Source organism: Carassius auratus, linkage group LG45M (assembly GCF_003368295.1).
Source record: "Carassius auratus strain Wakin linkage group LG45M, ASM336829v1, whole genome shotgun sequence".
In the NCBI taxonomy this organism is placed as follows: domain Eukaryota; kingdom Metazoa; phylum Chordata; class Actinopteri; order Cypriniformes; family Cyprinidae; genus Carassius; species Carassius auratus.
The window spans coordinates 686,780-707,874 of NC_039299.1; the positions used below are offsets into that span (position 1 = coordinate 686,780).

General features: G+C 31.2%; 3 protein-coding genes across 4 annotated transcripts in view; 2 read left to right on the top strand and 1 right to left on the bottom strand.

The window, feature by feature from the left end:
• The window catches only part of LOC113068542 (RNA-binding protein 25-like), a 21,980-nt gene extending 15,156 nt beyond the window's left edge, over positions 1-6,824 (top strand). For both annotated transcript variants that reach the window (XM_026241278.1, XM_026241279.1), the window contains exons 10-18: positions 321-447; positions 526-615; positions 1,480-1,553; positions 1,655-1,805; positions 2,732-3,143; positions 4,417-4,709; positions 5,394-5,492; positions 6,166-6,213; positions 6,295-6,824. In XM_026241278.1, coding sequence (XP_026097063.1) covers positions 321-447; positions 526-615; positions 1,480-1,553; positions 1,655-1,805; positions 2,732-3,143; positions 4,417-4,709; positions 5,394-5,492; positions 6,166-6,213; positions 6,295-6,387 — 1,387 coding nt within the window. In that variant the 3' untranslated portion in view covers positions 6,388-6,824. The remainder of the gene's footprint in view (positions 1-320; positions 448-525; positions 616-1,479; positions 1,554-1,654; positions 1,806-2,731; positions 3,144-4,416; positions 4,710-5,393; positions 5,493-6,165; positions 6,214-6,294) is intronic.
• LOC113068543 (eukaryotic translation initiation factor 2 subunit 1-like) lies at positions 6,776-15,197 on the bottom strand. Its single transcript, XM_026241280.1, has 8 exons — positions 15,078-15,197; positions 13,347-13,589; positions 10,971-11,050; positions 10,419-10,570; positions 10,227-10,333; positions 9,096-9,193; positions 8,867-9,010; positions 6,776-8,120 (listed from the first exon to the last, which is right to left on the bottom strand). The coding sequence occupies exons 2-8, from the start codon at positions 13,585-13,587 to the stop codon at positions 7,995-7,997; spliced, it is 948 nt and encodes a 315-aa protein (XP_026097065.1). The 5' UTR covers positions 13,588-13,589; positions 15,078-15,197; the 3' UTR covers positions 6,776-7,994.
• A 1,261-nt stretch (positions 15,198-16,458) lies between these two features.
• On the top strand, positions 16,459-21,006 carry LOC113068545 (V-type proton ATPase subunit D). The gene is made up of 9 exons (XM_026241282.1): positions 16,459-16,681; positions 17,191-17,308; positions 17,500-17,579; positions 17,874-17,941; positions 18,020-18,064; positions 18,732-18,835; positions 18,921-18,987; positions 19,070-19,148; positions 20,528-21,006. The coding sequence occupies exons 1-9, from the start codon at positions 16,641-16,643 to the stop codon at positions 20,670-20,672; spliced, it is 747 nt and encodes a 248-aa protein (XP_026097067.1). The 5' UTR covers positions 16,459-16,640; the 3' UTR covers positions 20,673-21,006.
• Positions 21,007-21,095: the final 89 nt, after the last annotated feature.

Genomic DNA, 21,095 nt, shown 5'->3' on the forward strand with positions numbered 1-21,095 from the left:
ATATTAACATTTTCTATTACATTTATCTAATCGTCAATTTGTGTATATACATTTTTATTTATACTAACGTTAAATTATATTTGATAAATATAGATACAAATATAATAAAAACATTTAATTTATATTTAGACATTAATGCATCATTTAAATAAATACATAGATGTACAAAATGTTAAGGTATTTATGATCATTTTGTTCACAACAATTCTATTACTTTTTTTTTGTTGTTTTTTTTTTTGTAAAGAATTAAAAACTGAAACTGTGTCTACAGTAAATGTAAAACTTCAGATATCACGTGATTGGGCGATGTCTGTTTTCAGAGAACAGAGTCGCGATAGAGACCGAGATAAGGAGAAGAAGCGTGATCGTGAGGAAGATGAGGAAGAGGCGTACGAACGGCGTAAACTGGAGAGGAAGCTGCGAGAGAAAGAGGCGGCGTATCAGGAGGTGTATTCAGTCTCTGATCACATTACTGAATGATTAGCTGTCTTGATAGATGATCTAACTTCTTTAATTACTCCACAGCGTCTGAAGAACTGGGAGCTCCGAGAGAGGAAGAAAGCCAGAGACTACAGCAAGGAGATGGAGAGAGACGAGGAACGCCGCCGTGACATGGTAAACTACTTTACAATGGTAAAACCTGCATTTCAGCCTGATCTAAGATATATGGAGAATGTTTTCAACATAAATTGATAACTGTATTCAAATATTGTGTTTTATTAATCTTATTTTATTAATGAATAATAAGTTGATAAATATATAAAAAATATTTTTTTGATAATAAAAATGGATGCATATATTTAAATGTAATATTGAAAATTATTTTATTTAATTTGTAAATTATTATTTGTATTCATGGAAAAAGTAAATAAAAGATAAATATATTCTAATGTATAGTATAAGGATTAATTTTATTTAACTATTTTCATTTTCTTTTATGCAATGAAAAATTTTAGGAATATATTCAAATATAAAGAATTATTTTAATTATTACATTAATGAAAAATAAATAAATATTTTCAATTGTAGTTTTCTTTTTTTAATTAATGAAAGATATGTTGATAAATGTTCAAATAGTAAATAAATTTATTAATTAAATGGTATTTAAATATTTTTTCCTTTACCTTATTAATTATTTATAGAATTAACAATTGACGGGAAATATTTTTCAAATATAATAATTGAATTATTAAATTTATTACATTAATGAAAATAAACATTTTCAAATATAGTATTTAAATCGCATTATTTCAATATTTTCTTAGTTTTTTTTATATTTAATAAAAAATAAGGTAGTAAATAATTTATATATAAATGTAATGAGATTATGTGTGTGTGTATATATATATATATATATATATATATATATGTGTGTGTAATATTATTTAAATTAATTTTTTTAATGATTAAGTCTTTTTTTATTAATTTAATAAATGGAAAAATAATCTGTAGAATTTTTGTTTAAATGACTAAACTCAGGCTAAAGAAGGGAAGCGGCTGAAGGAGTTTCTGGAAGACTATGATGATGACCGAGACGACCCAAAGTACTACAGGTGAGTTCCTTGCTCCACGTGTGTTGTGAACAGTATGGAGCAGACGGTCTGTGAAACCGAGACGGTGACCCACACGGTGTGTTTCTCTGCTTGGCCTGCAGGGGCAGCGCTCTACAGAAGCGTCTGCGGGACAGAGAGAAGGAGACGGAGCTGGATGAACGTGACAGGAAGCGGGAGAAGGAAGAGCTGGAGGAGATCAGGCAGAGGCTGCTAGCAGAAGGACATCCTGATCCAGACGCCGAGCTGCGCAGGGTGAGTCCACGACTGCATTACTGCATCACCATACTCTTCAGATCAGCACTGTTACATGCATATCAGTCAGATACAAATAGAAATTGATGCATCTATTCAAATGATTTTTTTTTTCTTCTTATGAACAATTTGATGCATACATTTAAATGTAGTATTTAAATGAATCACATGATTTCATCTAAATTATTTTAATGAATTGAAAAGAAATGTATACAAATATGGTGTTGAAATTTCATATTTAAATTTTATCAATTGCTTTTATTAATTATTAGATGTTACATTTATACAAATATTAATGGTTAGTATTTAAATGAGTTGTATTTTAATTTCTTCATCTGTAATTAAAAATATGAAATCTAATCAGTCATTTTATTCAGTTGTAATTTTGTTTTATTAAGTATTGAAATGTAAATTGATAAATATATTCTAGTATTGAAATGAAAAAAAAAAAAAAAAAAATATATATATATATATATATATATATACACATACATACACATATATATATATATATATATATATATATATATATATATATATATATATTATAAAAATGATTAAAAAACAGAATTAAATAGTGAATTTAAATATAAATTATTCATTTAAATACTATATTTGAAAAAGTATTTTATTTTTATTAATACAAATGATTTTAAAAAATGAAAATAAACTATTTAAATATTATAATTATTCAAATACTATATTGGAAGATTTATAGATAATTTTAAATAAGAAAAATAATTGTAAAAATCTAAAATAATATTTTATATAAAATTTGTGTATATATGTATATTTTCAGTGTTTAATGGGACTATTTGTCGTCTTCTGCTTTTGAAATACTTGTTTCAAATCCGAGTTTGTTTAGTGATTCATCTCGTGCTGACTGGTGTTTCGTGGCGTCTCTGTTCTGCTCTTGTGTTGGTCAGATGGAGGAGGAAGCAGAGCGTTTGCGGCAGGCGTCCCTGAAGCCCGAACCCGAGGAGGAGAGAGAGCACAAGCCCTCTCGAGAAGAGGTGGACCGAGGCCGGGAGAGAGAGCGGCGCAAGGCTCACACTCATGCTCCTGTTCATGTTCCCGCTCCTGCTCCCGTCCCCTCAGACGATGATGTGGAGGAAGGGGAGGAGCTAGAGGACGCAGAGGAGGTCAAACCCTGCCTCAAACCCACCATGCGGCCCATCACGTCCGCCCCCTCAGTGTCTTCAGCGAGCGGAAACGCCACACCCAACACACCCAGAGAAGAGTCGCCCTGCGGCATCATCATCCCTCACGAGAACTCTCCGCCGGAGAACCCGCTTCAGGAGGAGAACCGGCCCAAGATCGGCCTGAGCCTCAAACTAGGTGAGTTTGAGTTCACAGAGGGGTCTGATCCGGATCTTAAGGCCAGTGACAAATGAGTCAAGACACCCTCTTACTTCGGTATTGCAAATAATACTTCAGATATTCATATTCGTTTATTTAATTGCATTTTGTTTAAATACATTTTAATCAAATTTAAAATATAAATTAAAATAAACAAAAATTCCTTTTTTAAATCATTTTCTTAATGAAAAATAAATTTATACATTTTCCAATATAGTATTTAAATAATTATAATATTTACATGATTTTATTTTCCTTTTTTAAATCATTTTTATTTATGAAAAATAATTTAATGATACATTTTCCAATATAGTATTTAAATGAATATTTTCTAATAAAAATGAAGAAAATAAATATATATGTGTGTATGTGTGTTGAAATGAATTACTACTTTATTTTTTTATGAAACATAGTTTTATAAATCTATTCAAATGTGGTATTTGAATTTAGAATTTTTAAGGAAAATTTAAGTAATTAAGTATAGCATTTAGCTTTTTTTTATAATTTAATGAAAACTAAATGAATAAATATATTAAAATATAGTATTTTAATTTGTTTAAATTTTTTTTATGAAAATAAAAAAAGGAATGTCCAAGTGTAGTATTTTAATTTATTCTCATGATTATAATTTATTTATTAATAAAGCAATAAGCCCCAAGTAGCAGTGGTTTGCAGTGAATTCCTAACAGCTAACAGTTGTTGGGCACTTCGCGTTGTGCCTAAAACTCCCTCAGCTGTTATAAATTCAGTGTAAACCACGACTTCACAGGGCTTATTGCTTTTATAAAACAGTTATTCCATAATCATAGTAAGGTTTCACAGAATAATACAAAGCAAATAAAGTCTAATGATATTAATAAAAACGGTATTCTTCCACCAAACAATGTAGTTCCTCAGAAACTGTTGTGATTCCAACAAAGTGGTTGCCGAGCAACACAAAGTAAACAAAGGTGTGTGTTACTTTGTAGATTAATTTAGAACACCTTCGAACGTGGCTCAGCCAATCAGAATCAAGGACCGCAACTCTGGGTTTGATAATGTAAAATTAATTGATAAATGTATGCAAATATATTATATTCATTTTTATATATATATATAATTTTTTTTTTTTTTTTATTGTGTTGAAAAGAAAAAGTAATTTTAATTATTTTACATAGTTATTCTTTCATAATGTAACAACAAATATATCTATTGTACAACAATATATTAGTGATATTTGGCTCAGTTTGTTTTTCTGCCATTATTATCCAAGGTCCAGCCGGTAGCCCAGGACAGCCCAGCGTAGCCAAGAGGAAGAAGCTGGCGGTGGAGAGCGTCTTCAACCGCTTTGACGATGACGAGGTGGACGAGGCGCCCCGGAAGAGGAAGCTGGTTCCTTTAGACTACGAGGATGAGGAGAAGGGAGCAGACCTGAGCGCGGCGGCCGGTGGGAAAGGAGTCAATACAGAAGAGAAGCGCAAACACATCAAGAGTCTGATCGAGAAGATCCCCACGGCCAAACCTGAGCTCTTCAACTATCCCCTGGACTGGTCCGTCGTCGACACGGTCCGAGCCACGCTCCTTACTAATCACAGACACGTCCCATCATTAAATCAGGAAATTACACCACAATTTATTAGAAAAAAATCTGTAAACCGTTTTATATTTTTCCAAATTCTGTTTTATTTTGTTTTATTAGTTAGATTAAATGTTTCTAAACTTTACAATTTTATTTAGTTCATTACATTTTTTTTTTTTAAATGGGATATGAAAATTATACAATTTATTAAGTGTAACAAAAAAAATATTTGGTCCCTAATTTTTTTTATTTTTGTCAGGATTCCATGTTAATGGTTTAATTTTTTTTTTTTTATGATCAAAAAGGCATTTCTGATAGCATAATACTTTATATATTTAATAGGGCTCTAAATATAATTATTATTATTATTATTTTATTTTTTTTTGTCTTGTTTTTATAATTCAACACCAATTTATTATCAAAAACTGGTAATCAGGTGAAGGCATAAAACATTAAAAGTGTAATCTTTTTAAAGGAAATCAAATGAAAATTCAACAGTTCTTTAAAAAAAATTGTCTGTTAAAATTAAAACATGAAAGAAGTTTCCTAAAAAATGCTGTTTTAATTTTATTGTTATTGCATAAAGTTTTTCTTTTTTTTTTTTTAATATGATAGTTTAAAATCACGTTTTCTGTATGACTTATGTTTTTGAATCTTTCCACCATTCACAGACACTTATGGAGAAGCGTATCCGACCGTGGATCAATAAGAAGATCGTAGAGTACATTGGTGAAGAAGAAGCCACATTAGTGGACTTTGTTTGCACCAAGGTGAGTGTTTTTTTTTGTCAGGTTTCTGAATGAATGAAGGAGGCTGAGCGCTGAAGGACAGCATCTTTCAGAATGATGCTGTTTTTACTTTGATAAAATGTTGGATTCTCATACTAAAAATGATTAGTGTAAATAATTTAGACTGCATGAAATGGCATTAGACGTCCCCTTTAAATGCAGTAGGTGACTTATTTTTTTTAAATAATAAAATGATAGAATTAAATGTATACAAAGTCTTTAAATAATGTTAACTATTTATTAATGAAAAATAAAATATGGTATTCAAATTAATTTTAAAATAATTTTTATTAGTGAAATATAAATGCATTTAAAAAATTGAATGAATGTTTTCACAGTATTTAATTAGTTTTGATTATTTTAATGAAAAATAAAATTGTATTTAAATTATTTTTATTATTAAAAAATAAACTTAATATATTCAAATAGTACTTAAATGAATTACATTGTCAATTTAGTTTTCATAAAAAAATTATTTTTAAATATTTCCATTAATAAAGTAATAGAAGAATGATTAAAAATACATATTTTAAGTAGAGGATATTTAAATGTAATCGTTTCTTTTAATAAAATAATACAATTAAAATCTAATTCATAATCGATTTCTATACGATATTTGAATAATTTATCAATATTTTTCTGTGTGTGTCCTCAGGTAATGGCTCACAGCACACCTCAAGGCATCTTGGACGACGTTGCGATGGTAAGTTTGCTCTTTCGCACGGTTTAAGGCGTATTTCTGTGACCACACCATCTGAACTCTTCACTTCCTTCATCTCCTCAGGTGCTGGACGAAGAGGCCGAGGTCTTCATCGTTAAAATGTGGAGGTTATTGATTTACGAAACTGAAGCCAAGAAGATCGGCCTCGGGAAATGAACAAAGCCCATGAACTTTGCTTTTTACTTCCCGTTTGGGCCGGACAGCTCATCTAGGTTTCAAAGCAACTTGGGAAACTCGACCTTTGGAGTTAATAGGTATGGAGCCGCTTGATTTCTCACGTCCCAGACGACGAGCGCCGAGAGGAAGAGGTTTGATTTCCACGTCTCGGCCGCTCCGCGCTTCTTCCTGAGGAAGCTGTTGTAAATTGTCACTGTAATGAATGCCAATCTCGTTTGGGTTGTGATTTCACTATTTCTGTTCAACCGAACCAAAGCGTTTTCCCAGTTGTTTCACTAAAACTAAAGCAGTTGTGATTGGACCCCGACACTGTTCAGAAGCTCTCGCTAAACGAAACGATTGATTGTCTTTGTTTTTGTACTTATCAGTGGATGTGTTTTGAATAAAAGTGAATCTTTTTTTTTTTTTTTTTTTTTTTTTTTAGTAAAATCTTTGTGTGTATTATTAATGTGTCGTGGTCTCGGCTTTGGAGCTGCACGTCAGTTCATGCATGTTTACTCATAACAGACAAACACAACAGTAAAATTATTGAATATTAACTTTGATATAAAAGTGGACGTTGCATGGTTTATTTTCAGGAAGATTTGCATTTTACACAAGTGAATTCTTCATATGGGGTTTTTGCATTTTTCATAGGAAAAAAAAATCTAGTTTTAACCAGTTTTTATTATTAATTAAAAAAAGTCATTTAATTTAAAAGATGAAATTAAAATTATAAAAGTTGCTTTTGCAACTTTTTTTTTTTTTTTGTGGTCACATCAAATATTTAGAAACAATTAGGACAATCAAATTATCAACATGAGATGCTGATTTAATTAGTCAATTAATTACAAATATATCAGCTTTAAGTTAAAATGATTTTTTTTTTTTGTATATATATATATATATATATTTGGTTTTCTTTGTAAGTCTTAGTAAATTATAAACATAAAAAAGCACTGGAAGATCTGGCAATACCTTAAATGGTTTGTAAAAAATATAATTATGAATTATAAATACAATTGTTTGCCTGTGAATTAATTATTTACAGCAAATATTTAGAAACCATTAGGACAGTCAAATTATCAACATGAGATGCTGATTTAATTCATCAATAATCACAAATATTTGCTGGGAATTTTTCCTCCCTCCTCAACCAAACCTAGATTTTGTCTAAAAACATTTGAATTCATTCATTTTGCATTTGAAAATAATTCAAAATGCCTAAATCAGAATTTTTAAGAAATTTCCTTTTAGGTAAAAAATTAAAAACAAAACAATGAAATGTCATTTAGATACCAATTTTGAAAACGTTTAAGTTTCATTGAAGTATGTTTTTGACTAGATATTTTAAATCAAATGTTCACTCAATCAGTAGCTTTGTAGCATGTCAATAAATACAGATGCAAAAGAATACAAAGCGTCCAACAACTTTCCAGATTTCTTACTGAGATCGAAGCAGAGCGAGGTCATCACCGTCTTCACTCTGCATTGGTGAAACAGCTGAAATGTTAATATTCATCCTAGCTGTGAAGGGTTAAAAGGCCACCGGTTCAGAACATCAGTGTGAGGTTTGTGTCAAAGTTGAAATCAGTTCATCTGAAGCACTACTCGTGTGTCTTGGCCTCCATCTCCTCGGCGTCGTCGTCTCCGTCCACCTCTGCGTTCTCTCGCTCCAGACGCTCGAGCTGTCGCTGCAGTTCTGTCTCGTCTGTGTCCGTCACCACTTTGGGCTGAAGACAAACATCATGCATGAGAATGCAATCGGAGCAAATACTTTAATAAAATATGCTTATATATTGCATTGGATTTTTGGACTCGCTATATATGTATTAATTTAATTTCATCCAAATTTTCTATTAAGGAAAATACATAGTTTAAGAAAGCATTGCTTCATATGGTGTTCACTGCATATGGAAGAATCAAAAAATACATATAGAATTATTACTCTTTTTACACTCTAAATATTCTCTATAGTATTTTTGTTTTTTTCTACTCGCTAATGTATTAGCTAATTTTAATTAATATTATTTTAATCAATTTTTGATGTATCTGGAGGTTTTTTTGTTTTAATAAATTTTTTCTACTTACTATTTACGACTTTATTTTAAAGCTTTTATAAAAAATGTAATGCATTTATTTTTATTTTCATTTGTATTTTGTGTATCTTATTCGTATTGAATTATTATTTTATGTATTTATTATATTATATTATCATATTTTCTTTTCATTTATTTTTTTCACACTTTTTCTGTCAATTTGGTCCCCAGATGTCAATTTGAAAACCCTACTGTATTCTGTATATTGTAAATAATATCTTGCATAATGCATGATGAGAAACATTCATGCATGTGAATGCAATTAGAGCAAATACTTTTATACACTGTGCATATATTGCATTCTATTTTTGGTTTCTTTTAAAGAGATATAAACTCAAAAACAGTGCAGGAAGATCAAGTGTATTTCTGAATAGCCTGACCTCCATCTGGACATTGAAGACCCCTCGCTTCTCCTCGATGCGCTCCTTGATGGCGGTCATGGCCTGGTGGAGCACTGACAGACCCTCGGTGCGCTCCAGTGTGGTGGTGGTCATGACGTATCGCGGCGGTGCGATCAGGTTGATCTGAAATGAAAAGGACACAGTTTTAATCACAGAATCTGCAGCAGATGAACCTGCAAGAGCAGAGTTTAAAGGAAGCTGATCGCACCTTGATTGGCATGGCATCTGTGGAGCAGTTAAGCCCCGCCTTCAGAGCGTCTCTGACAGCATCAATGCCTTCATATCCATAACACGCCACCTCAATGTCTGTCCATGGGATAAAGCACACATCAATATATATATATTTGTTTTTTTTACTTTTTACTAAGTATTAAATGTTTTTGTTTATTTTAATCCATTTTATTATGACTAATCCAATTTTATTTATTTCAATTTGTTTTTTTATTATGTATTTTGAATTTTTTTCTTCTTTGAAACTTAAAATCGTTCAAAAGGAAAGCAATTCATAAAAAGCATTGCTTCATAGAGTATTCAATGAATCTGAGAGAACTGATTTTTATATAGATATATATATAAACATTTCTCTTCAAAAGTTTGGGGTTCAAAAAATATTTTTAAGTAATATTTTGAAATATTACAATTTAAAATAACTTTTCTATTTATTATTATCAGTGTTAAAATGTAAATATTTTTGTTGAAAAAGTTTTTTCTAGATTCTTTGATGAGAAGAAAGTTCAAAAGAACAGCACTTGTTTGAAATGGAAAGCTTTTGTAAAAAAAAAAAAAAAAGTCTGTTAGTTTTGGGTAAATTTAATGCATCCTTGCTGCATAAGTGTGTTCATAAAAAAAAAAAAAAAAATAAGATTAATGACTTCAAACTTTTGATAAGTAGTATATAGATGATTTTTCTCCTTCCAAATTACTGATGCCTTATAGAATATTTGAAAAAACATAAATAAATATACATTGTACTGTGTATATTTATTATGCATATATAAATACACATACACATGTATATATTTAAAAACAATATATATATATATATATATATTCAAATATTAAATATAAATAAATATCCATATTTTATAGATAAACAAAACATATTTTTCTTAAATACTCACACACTGCATGTGTGTATTTATATATACATAATAAATATACACAGTACACATATATTATGTAGACAAAAACTTAAATTTTGGATGCAATTAATTGTTTGACATCATTAAAAATAAAATAAATAAAGAATTGGTTGAAAAAAAAAAAGTTAAACTTTGATCTACTCTGCAGAGGAATGAACTGCACTGTAAAAAGTGCATCATGTTTCTTTGATAAATACCTGCTCTGATTTTGACCGCTTGTGGAGTGAGGCGTCTGTTGATGTTGTCGATGAGCACGTTCCTCTCCTCCTCCGTCAGATCCAAACCATCCAGGATGGAGGGATTACTGGAAATAAAACAAGAAAGAAAATAAGCCAAAGGTTTTCATGTTCACCTGAAAGTCTTCTTGAGTTTAGAGCTTGAACATTCACGACACGGCCTGCTTGAAGACGTCGTAGGCACCGTATCCAGGTTTCTTGTACTTCTCGTCAAACACCCAAGCGGTTCGCTGGAACAAACTCTCCAGCTGTTCGTCCTTGGTGTACTCCAACACTTCAGCCACATGCCGTAAAATACTGTACACCTGCAGCACAACGACCACAACATCTTCAAACCACAATGACCAGATGGAGGTCAGACACTTTAGAAATACACTTCATCTTCCTGCACTGTTTTTGAGTTTAGACCTCTTTAAAAGAAACCAAAAATAGAATGCAATATATGCACAGTGTATAAAAGTATTTGCTCTAATTGCATTCGCATGCATGAATGTTTCTCATCATGCATTATGCAAGATATTATTTACAATATACAGAATACAGTAGGGTTTTCAAATTGACATCTGGGGACCAAATTGAAAGAAAACAGTGTAAATCTTTTTTTAATAATTTTTTATTTTATTATTATATGATAAAAAATAACCTAATACACACACACAAAAATCAATTCATTTTACTTCCATTTTCTAAAAAATGCATACTCACGGTTTTAGATTTGGTGAATTTATCCTCACACTTGATGGCTTCTTCCGGAGACACTCTTCTCTTGGACAAATCAATGTATCCTGAAGAAGAAAACACCTCGAAATGGTCAAAGTGAATGAAAACTGTCATTTTGCAGAATTACATTTAGATATGCATGTTGCATTAGACTAGACCAACAACCAATCACACGCGTTATGTTGAGCTTATGGATGCAATGGCCAATCAGAGGTGTTCCAATCCAGTTAGTCAGCAATCACAACACACGGTTTAGTTTGGTCAAAGTCCCTTTAAGGCATCTCATTTCACTCGGTGGCTATCATCTCATCTCCTATCTCATCAAATTCTCCAATTCAGCTGCATCCAAAATTGCATACTTCCTTTTTATATAGTATGTGAAAAATGGTATGTGAGGCACCTAGTATCTCCAAATTCATATATTTCCAAAAAACAGTAGATGACCTACTACTTCCACCTGGATTCTGAAGTGAATATTCGATGGACACTTTAGAGCAGGGTACAGTATGTCTTTATTGTCCACCAGAGTGGAAACTCTTCTTTGGCTCAACAATACATTAGGGGTGCTCCGATCACGATCGGCCGATCGTTAATGCGCTGATCGTCAGTAAAGCCGGTTTTCTAATCAGCGGTTAATTCCATCAGGTGCGTGATTTCACATAGAGTAGCTGTTACTACACAGAGCCGTTGTTAACTGAGATGCACCAAAAAACGCTGAAAATGAAGTGGATTTGCACATCTTCTCTATTAACAACGGCTCTCTGTAGTAACAGCTACTCTATGTGAAATCACGCACCTGATGGAATTAACCGCTGATTAGAAAACCGGCTTTACTGACGATCAGCGCATTAACGATCGGCCGATCGTGATCGGAGCACCCCTACAATACATATAATAAAATGGCCTTTTAGTGCCATGTTGAAAAAAAAAAATTATATTACAAGAATGAAGTTGAAATATTACGATAATAAAGTTGAAATATTACGAGAATAAAGTTGAAATATAACGAGAATAAAGTTGAAATATTACAAAAATAAAGTCGCAATATTACGAGAATGAAGTTGAAATATTACAAAAATAAATTTGAAATATAACGAGAATAATGTTGAAATATTACAAGAATAAAGTTGACATATTACGAGAATAAAGTTGAAATATTACAAGAATAAAGTCGCAATATTACAAGAATAAAGTCGAAATATTACAAGAATAAAGTCGCAATATTACGAGAATGAAGTTGAAATATTACGAGAATAAAGTTGAAACATTACGAGAATAAAGTTGAAATATAACGAGAATAAAGTTGAAATATAACGAGAATAATGTTGAAATATTACGAGAATAAAGTTGAAATATAACAAGAATAAAGTCAAAATATTACAAGAATAAAGTCGCAATATTACGAAAATGAAGTTGAAATATTACGAGAATAAAGTTGAAATATAACGAGAATAAAGTTGAAATATAACGAGAATAATGTCGAAATATTACAATAATAAAGTTGAAATATTACAAGAATAATGTCAAAGTACTACGAGAATAAAGTCAAAATATTACGAGAATGAAGTCTAAATATTACGAGAATGAAGTCAAAATATTACAAGAATAAAGTCAAAATATTACAAGAATAAAGTCTAAATGTTTCGAGAATAAAATTGAAATATTACGAGAATAAAGTCAAAATATTACGGGAATGAAGTCGAAATATTACAAGAATAAAGTCGAAAAGTTTAGAGAATAAAATAAAAATATTACGAGAATAAAGTCAAAATATTACGAGAATAAAGTCGAAATATTACGAGAATGAAGTCGAAATATTACGAGAATGAAGTCGAAATATTACAAGAATAAAGTCAAAATGTTTTGAGAATAAAATCAAAATATTACGAAAATAAAGTCGAAATATTACGAGAATAAAGTCAAAATATTACGAGAATGAAGTCGAAATATTAATATTACGAGATTAAAGTTGAAATTTTACGAGAATAAAATCGAAATATTACGAGAATAAAGTAGAAACATTACGAAATATTACGAGAATAAAGTAGAAATATTACGAGAATAAAGTAGAAATACTACGAGAATAAAGTCAAAATGTTTCGAGAATTAGTTTAAATAAAAGATTTTATTCTCGATTTCTTTTGCCAACGTGGCACTAAAACACCATCGTAATAAAAAGACTACACGGATAGTAAAAAAAAAAAAAAAAGTACATTATCAAGAGCAGTAATCTGCAATTATGATTGTTATCATAATATTGCAGCTCTGTTAGTTCAAGTACAGTTTATTGTGGACAACAGTTTAAATTAAGTCTTCTCTTTGACTGAAGGAAGCTGTTAAGGTAGAACAGCACACTCTCACCCTTCTCTTTGTCCACTCTGATGACCACCACACACTCGTTGCGTCCGATGCGGATGAGTTTGTTGATGGAGCGGATGCGTCTGCGGGACAGTTCGCTCAGCAGGATCATGCCCTCGATGTTGTTGTACTCCAGCAGACTCACATACGCACCCATCTCAGCGATAGAGCGGACGTTCACCATCACCACGTCCTCCACCTCGGGGAAGCGGTGCTGATAAAACCTACAGCTGAGGCCCGGCATCTCTACACAACACAATACAGCTGCAGCTCAATAAACTAGAATGTCGAGGAAAAGCTCATTTATTTCAGTAATTCAACTCAAATTGTGAAACTCGTGTATTAAATAAATTCAATGCACACAGACTGAAGTAGTTTAATTGAATTGTGATGCTTTGGGCTCACATTTAACAAAGACCCACTTTGACTTGAGAGGTATTTTCATTTATTTTGTGTTGAACTTTTTGTATATTATAACCATTCATTTAATTTAAAATGATTTCCATCTGATTTAGTCTGATTTTTTTCCATTAGTCTAATTTAATATACAGTCAATTGTTTTTTAAGTGAGGGAAGCCCATTCTAAAACTTAAAAGCTATATATTTGCATCTATAAAGAACCAATTTATACTGTACAAAAATAAATTTATATTAGAAATATGATTTGGAAAATATTTAGCTTGTATTAAGTTATCATTTTTGTTCAAATCATCTTTCACTATCAGAGTTATTATAAATAACAAGAAATGTTTTATATTATATTTAACAATTTTCTTTAATTAAAACCACTTAAATGTAAATATATATTTAAGTGGTTTTAATTCAACTTTTTTTAAAATATAATATAAAACATATATATATATAAAGTGAATATATATAAAAATATATAAAGTGAAGATTTCACTAAATTAAAAATGTAAAATACAAAAATCAAAAACTTATTCAAAATATTAATAAGAATTATAATAGCATCACAGTTAAACTGACATAATACTACTCACTACAGTACACTACTGTGAATTATTTTATTTCAATTCATTTTTATTTATTTTAATCAGTTGTATCATTTATTTTTACTTGTATTTATTTTAATGTCAACATTATTTTTGTCCCAATTTTATTTGTCAATATATGCTCTTACTATTTATTTTAATCTTATGTCAATTATTTATTTTATTTTATACTTGGTTTTTCTTTAAGCTTAAAAACCCCTGGTCCTTCAGTATTCTGTGAATCGTCCATAAAAAAAAACAAGTGTTGTGAATTTTATTTAATTTTTTACGTGATTCAATTGGTTGGAGCATTAAAGAAAAAATGTAGGAAAAAAAAACATTTTTCAAAAAACATTTTATACATATAAGTTATTCATTTAAAATAAAATAAAATGCATGTATGCAAAAACGATGTCTTGTTTTTTTCATTCACCAATTCACCAAAGTTTTTAGGTTTCAGGCTATTTTTATCCAAACTTTGTACAAAGATGATTCTCAGCTATTTTATGAAAGATATAACAGAATGATTTGATCTACTACTGTACTTTATGGAACGTGTGAGATGTCTATAAACTGTATAATCGATCAGTTGTGATGTTTATTGATCAGTCTGCCAGTGAAGCTTACAAGAGCGCACGCGTTGCATGATGACTGACAGCAGTCATTCAAACCCTCATTTCATCTCAAACACGAGCTCCACGTGAGCCCAAAGATCACAGAAGAGCAAGTAACTCACTCCCACCTGACACGTGTCACAATCGGCCCACTTTGGACCCTTTTCCTCCAGAAACTATAGTTTTCTGCGAGCGAAAATTGAACCTTCGATGCGAGAAAGACACAGCAGGATGTTGCGTCACCGCCGTCAATCAAACTACAGAATAAAAGTCACGTGTGCATGTTTTTTAACCTGTTAACTGCTACCTGCCCCTTTTGGGCCGATTACGTTTACTTCACTATATTACAATTACATTTTAATCTAATTATGACAAACGTTATCGTTGCAAAATAGATATTTTACCAATCTTTTTTGTCAAAAATTATGTAGGAAAAGTAATAGATTCATTTACTGCAAGAGTGCACCCCAAAAACCTATCATAATATGAGTTCTGACCTTTGTCAAAAAAAAGTCTTCTTTGTTGCCTTTTTCTCTATCACACTTTAGAAATCGCTATAAATTATATATTACTTGAAAATATAAAATCTCAAAATTCATCCTTTGAAACCCATTTTAAAATCAAACATTGTATTACCATGAAAATGGTACATCAAGATTATGTTATAAAATGTTTTCAGTCATGAATTATACAAATTTAGGTTTAGTCTAAGCTTAGGTTAAGAAGAAATGTCACAAATAAAGTTGTATAGAAACAGATTCTTTAAATATACGGTTGTTATTTTTTTCCAGGCCATTCTGATGGCCGTGGACATTTTTTTTTTTTTTTTACAAAGTAAAATCATCTCATATCCACCGATAACACATGAAATAAGAAAAGATAACGTCAAAAAGCAAATAAATAAATAAACAAATAAATAAATAAAATTGATTAAACAGTAAGCAATCTAAATTATCTAAACGTTCTATTTATTTTTAGGTAAACCAAATACATTTAATTATTGTCGTTACTGCTGGGCGTTATTTACAACTCAACCAAATCCGCATTTTTTTTTAAAATAGTCTTTACTTTTTGAAAAACATTTTACTTTGTTTTCAAAACTCATATTTTCCCGAAAAGCAAAATTAATTTATTAATCTGTTAATCATTGTAGCAAAGTTTTTTAAATACAAGTAATATATATATATATAAACCATCATATATTACCTTTTGTAACACTTATTTTTTTATATATTTTGAAACCCTTTCTAATATCAGATCACAAAATAAGAAGCTTGTAAAAATTCTAAAGCTTTTTACATTTATGTATCCGCATGTATTCTTACATAATATGTAAAATGTATTTTGTTGTTGTTTTTCTGTCTTACATGCTTTAAAATTTACACCATTGCCTAATAATGTTGCCTTATATCTGTATGTGATAGAACTAAAATAATAATAATTAAAAAATAAAAGCATTATTTTGAAATGTGTTATGTACACGCCCGGTAGTGACGCGTTCAGAAGGCATCACATGACCTCCAGTCAGCTGATCAAATCTTACGTCTTGTATCCAGAAGTCATAGTGATGATATTATAATATTTTACTTGTGATATTAAATAAACTGGTACTATATTTACACTTTCTACTTGATGATTTCAACAGCAAAGCGTCTCGGTTGTTTAATACAGTGTTTAAATAAAGAAGAAAGATGTCCGGAAAAGATCGGATCGACATATTTCCCTCGAGAATGTGAGTACAAGGACTCATAAAGACAAATCAGATTCTGCATATTTAATCATGCATGAGAACAACAGAGCGACGGCATCTGATACATACATATTTGATCAGTTTATGCTTTTATAAAGCAGGTACGATCTCAAGGCACGAACTAAGATCATTTTAAATGCCCTGGAGTCGTGCATCTTTAATATTTACATATGCATTTTGTCTGTAGTGTTATGAATATATAACTCTATATGACGGATGACAATATTTTGGATTCATATAAATCGTGTTAAACTAAATCGTGCATTGTGTCGGAAGAGGAAGTAGCCATGTTAGCCTTTCTATAACTTATAAGATACTGAACAAAAGTGCATAGTATATATATAACCTTTAATAATGCAATATATGCAATAAATAAAATACATTTAAAAATCATATGCATATTGCATGCTTAAAAATGCAATATGCTTCTCTTAAAATGCATAGCCTGTATTATATAATTTTTTTTTTTTTTTTTTTTTTTGGTGCATCAGGGCTCAGACCATTATGAAAGCTCGACTGAAAGGAGCTCAAACTGGCCGGAGTTTGCTGAAGAAGAAAGCTGATGCTCTGTCCATGCGATTTCGGCAGATTCTTAGGAAAATCATTGAGGTATTACATAATTCCTGTGCTTTTTAAAATTTGTTGTGTATATATATATATATATATATATATATATATATATATATATATATATATATATATATATATATATACATACATACATATACGGTGTGTTTTTGTCAATTATCGCTTTTTTATTTAATATACAAAATTTTGATTTGACTATTTTAATCTTTCAGACTAAGATGCTGATGGGAGAACTGATGAGAGAAGCCGCCTTTTCATTAGCTGAGGCCAAATTTGCTGCTGGTGACTTCAGGTAGATGAAAATACCATTAAAGATATAGTGGCGTGCGAAGGTTTGGGCACCCCTTGCAGAATCTGTGAAAATATGAATAATTTTAACAATATAAGAGAGATCATACTAAATGCATGTTATTTTTTATTTAGTACTGTCCTGAGTAAGATATTTTACATAAAAGATGTTTGCATATAGTCCATAAGACAATTATTATTATTTTTTAAATAATGTATGCTTTTCAGAAATATGATGCGTGATAGCACGAACCTGGCACCAGATCTCACCAAATGTGTTCTGATTGTGTCCCATCAGTACTACAGTCATTCAGAACGTGAACAAGGCCCAGGTGAAGGTCAGGGCAAAAAAGGACAACGTTGCAGGTTTGTGACTTCTTATGTGAGCGATTTCTTCTTTTAATCGATCGCCTTTTCATGAGCGCCACCTGTGTTTGTTCTCAGGAGTTACTCTTCCGGTGTTCGAGCACTATCAGGAGGGAGGAGACAGTAAGAATCCTCTTCCGTTTATGTCCTAAAGAAACAGTTCAGCCAAAAATCAACATTTGTTGAAACTCTGCTCACCCTCAGGCCATGAAAGGTGAGTGTGTTTCTTCATCAGGTTTGGAGAAATTTTGCATTGCGTCACTTGCTCACTGCAAGTGAATGGGTGCCGTCAGAATGAGTGTCAAAACAGCTGATAAAAACATCAATAATCCACAGCACTCCAGTCCATCAGTTAACATCCGGAGAAGACAAAAGCTATGTGTTTGTAAGAAACAAATCCTTTAAGGCAATTGATAATATTATGGATTATAGACTCAAGTTTTGGCCGGAACAATGGTTTGATGTTAAAATCGTCTTAACGATGGATTTGTTTCTTTTTGGCCTTACAAGACAGTAACTGATGGACTGGAGTGCTGTGGATTATTGTGACGCTTTTATCAGACTCTCATTCTGACGGCACCCATTCACTTGCATTGAGCAAGTGATGCAATTCCTCCAAATCTGAAGAAAGAAACCAACTCATCTACATCTGGGATGGCCTGAGGGTGAGCACGTTTTCAGTAAAAGTCCATTTTTGGCTAAGCTATTCCTTTACTAGCAAATACCCGTGATACTGGAGATCGTTTGAACACTTTGAGGCACTATTTCAGGTATTTGTTCTTGTCTGTAGGTTATGAGCTCACTGGTTTGGCGAGAGGAGGAGAGCAGCTGTCTCGGCTCAAGAGGAACTACGCCAAAGCAGTCGAGCTTCTCGTAGAGCTGGCCTCACTGCAGGTATGAATATATTTATTCATATCCATAAAACAAAATCTAAAAATCTTATTTATTATTATGTCTACTGTGATTAAATCCCATACAGACCTCTTTTGTGACGCTGGACGTGGCCATTAAGGTCACAAACCGCCGTGTGAACGCCATCGAGCACGGTGAGATCTCACAACCACAACCTTCAGGCGTCTTGTAAATGAAATACTAGATAATGTGATGCTCGTGTGTTTCTCCTCTCAGTGATTATTCCCAGGATCGAGCGCACGCTGACGTACATCATTACTGAACTGGATGAACGAGAGCGAGAGGAGTTCTACAGGTGAACTCAGTGCAATATAACCAGATCATGTGGCAACAGTCTAGCATTCACCGGTTTCAAACGCTACATCAGCGTTATTTTAGCATCATTGAGACACTGATAAGAGTTTTAAATCAGTTTTTAATTTTAGTTAAAGTTTTGTTGTTATTTTGTTTCGGTAACTCTTTAGTATAGGGTCCAATTCACACTAATAACTAGTTGCTTATTAGCATGTCTATTATTAACATATTGGCTGTTTATTAGTGCTTATAAAGTACATATAATGCATGACATCCATAATCCTACCCAATACCCTAAACTGAACAACTACCTTATAAACTATTAATAAGCAGCAAATAAGGAGTTAATTGAGGCAAAAGTCTTAGTTAATGGTTAGTTAATAGTGAGAATTGGACCCTAAAATAAAGTGTGACCTTTGTTTATTTTTAAATATAGTTTTTTATATCAGTTTTAGTTAATATTTAAATGAAAGTGAGAAATGTTGGCAACTTGGCAAGTTTCATTTAGTTTAAGTAACTACATTTTTTGTTATGGTTTTAGTTGACTATAATAACGCTGATCTATATATGAAATTGGTTTATTTATCAAAATATCAATACTTATTAGAGGTCGATATATATATATATATATATATATATATATATATATATATATATATATATATATATATATATATATATATATATATATATCTCTCAGAGTTTGCGGATAAAATAATCATTTGTTTGAAGAATTGTAATAACCAGATTATTGTGCTGATGCAGATACAAATCTATATATGAAACATGTTAAATAATATTCTTACTCTTTCCTTCCCTGTTAATATGATAAACAATAGCAAAAACGTAATGGGACTCTTATTTTGAAAAGTGTCTTACTACTTCAAGCCGTTCATTTAGAATGAGGAGGGAAATAATATAGGCACACTATCTACAACAAATTAAAATAATAACATTCATAATTTTTCAGATTTTATTACTTAAATAATTTCCCGTCTCCAAATTATTAGTAATCATTATTATTTCTGTTAACATTTATTTATGATTTTTTTTATGGCCTTAAATTTACATTCATGCATTTTAGCAGACGCTTAAGCGACTTACAGTGCATTCAGGCTAACATTTTTATTTAATTTTCTTTTTCTTGCCTAATATGTGTTCTTCTGGGAATCGAACCCACAACCTTTTGCGCTGCTAATGCAAGAGCCACAGGAACACAAATGCAATGAAATTTAAGGAGACGGATAAAAAGAATGCTTTTAACAGTCCGAATTAAATATTAACATTATATAAATAAATATCATGTGTAATATTTATATAGTCCAAAGTAAGATATTCAGAATATGCACCAAGCCTTCATCGTCCCGCTTTCCCTTCAAGGCTGAAGAAGATCCAGGAGAAGAAGAAGCAGCTTCGTGAGAGGACGGAGAAGGAGACCGCCCTGCGTTTGGCAGCGCTGGGGCCGATCGCAGAGCCCATGAACATCCTGAACGAAGAGGCGGATGAGGACCTGCTGTTTGAATGAGACCCCAACATCTGTGCATCATATTTATTCTTTGTGCCTGAAAGCCCGAACTTTACGTCAAAAGTGGAAGCTCTTGTTTTGTGTGTATGTTGGTGCCATGTCACTTCTTTTGTTTATAGTACATCAGACGGTGCAAAAATGTGCAGTTACTTTATCTGAATCCAAAAACTACTTAAAGTGGAAGTTTTTTTAATGTATGAACAGAAAAGAAATAATGTAAAATAGGTCAAATGAATTAAAATGACCATTCCATGGAATTGTGAATTTAATTTCAAAAAATGTTGGAAATGGTCATTTGTTGATTAGATGCATGTTGACTTTAAACTTTAAAAAATCAAACTTGATTCATAGCCAAAGCTTGTTTTTTCAATGGGATAAAAAAATGTAAAAGGTAATAGTGTTTTTTTTATATATCACAATTCT

Coding starts and splice junctions, on each gene's coding strand:
- LOC113068545 (XM_026241282.1), top strand. CDS start 16,641: ATGTCCGGAAAAGATCGGATCGACATATTTCCCTCGAGAAT. Junction 17,309..17,499: donor TTCTTAGGAAAATCATTGAG/GTATTACATAAT, acceptor TTAATCTTTCAG/ACTAAGATGCTGATGGGAGA. Junction 18,988..19,069: donor TGTGAACGCCATCGAGCACG/GTGAGATCTCAC, acceptor TTCTCCTCTCAG/TGATTATTCCCAGGATCGAG.
- LOC113068543 (XM_026241280.1), bottom strand. CDS start 13,587: ATGCCGGGCCTCAGCTGTAGGTTTTATCAGCACCGCTTCCCCGAGGTG. Junction 11,051..13,346: donor CAGAGTGGACAAAGAGAAGG/GTGAGAGTGTGC, acceptor TTTCTTCTTCAG/GATACATTGATTTGTCCAAG. Junction 9,011..9,095: donor CAGATGCCATGCCAATCAAG/GTGCGATCAGCT, acceptor TTTTCATTTCAG/ATCAACCTGATCGCACCGCC.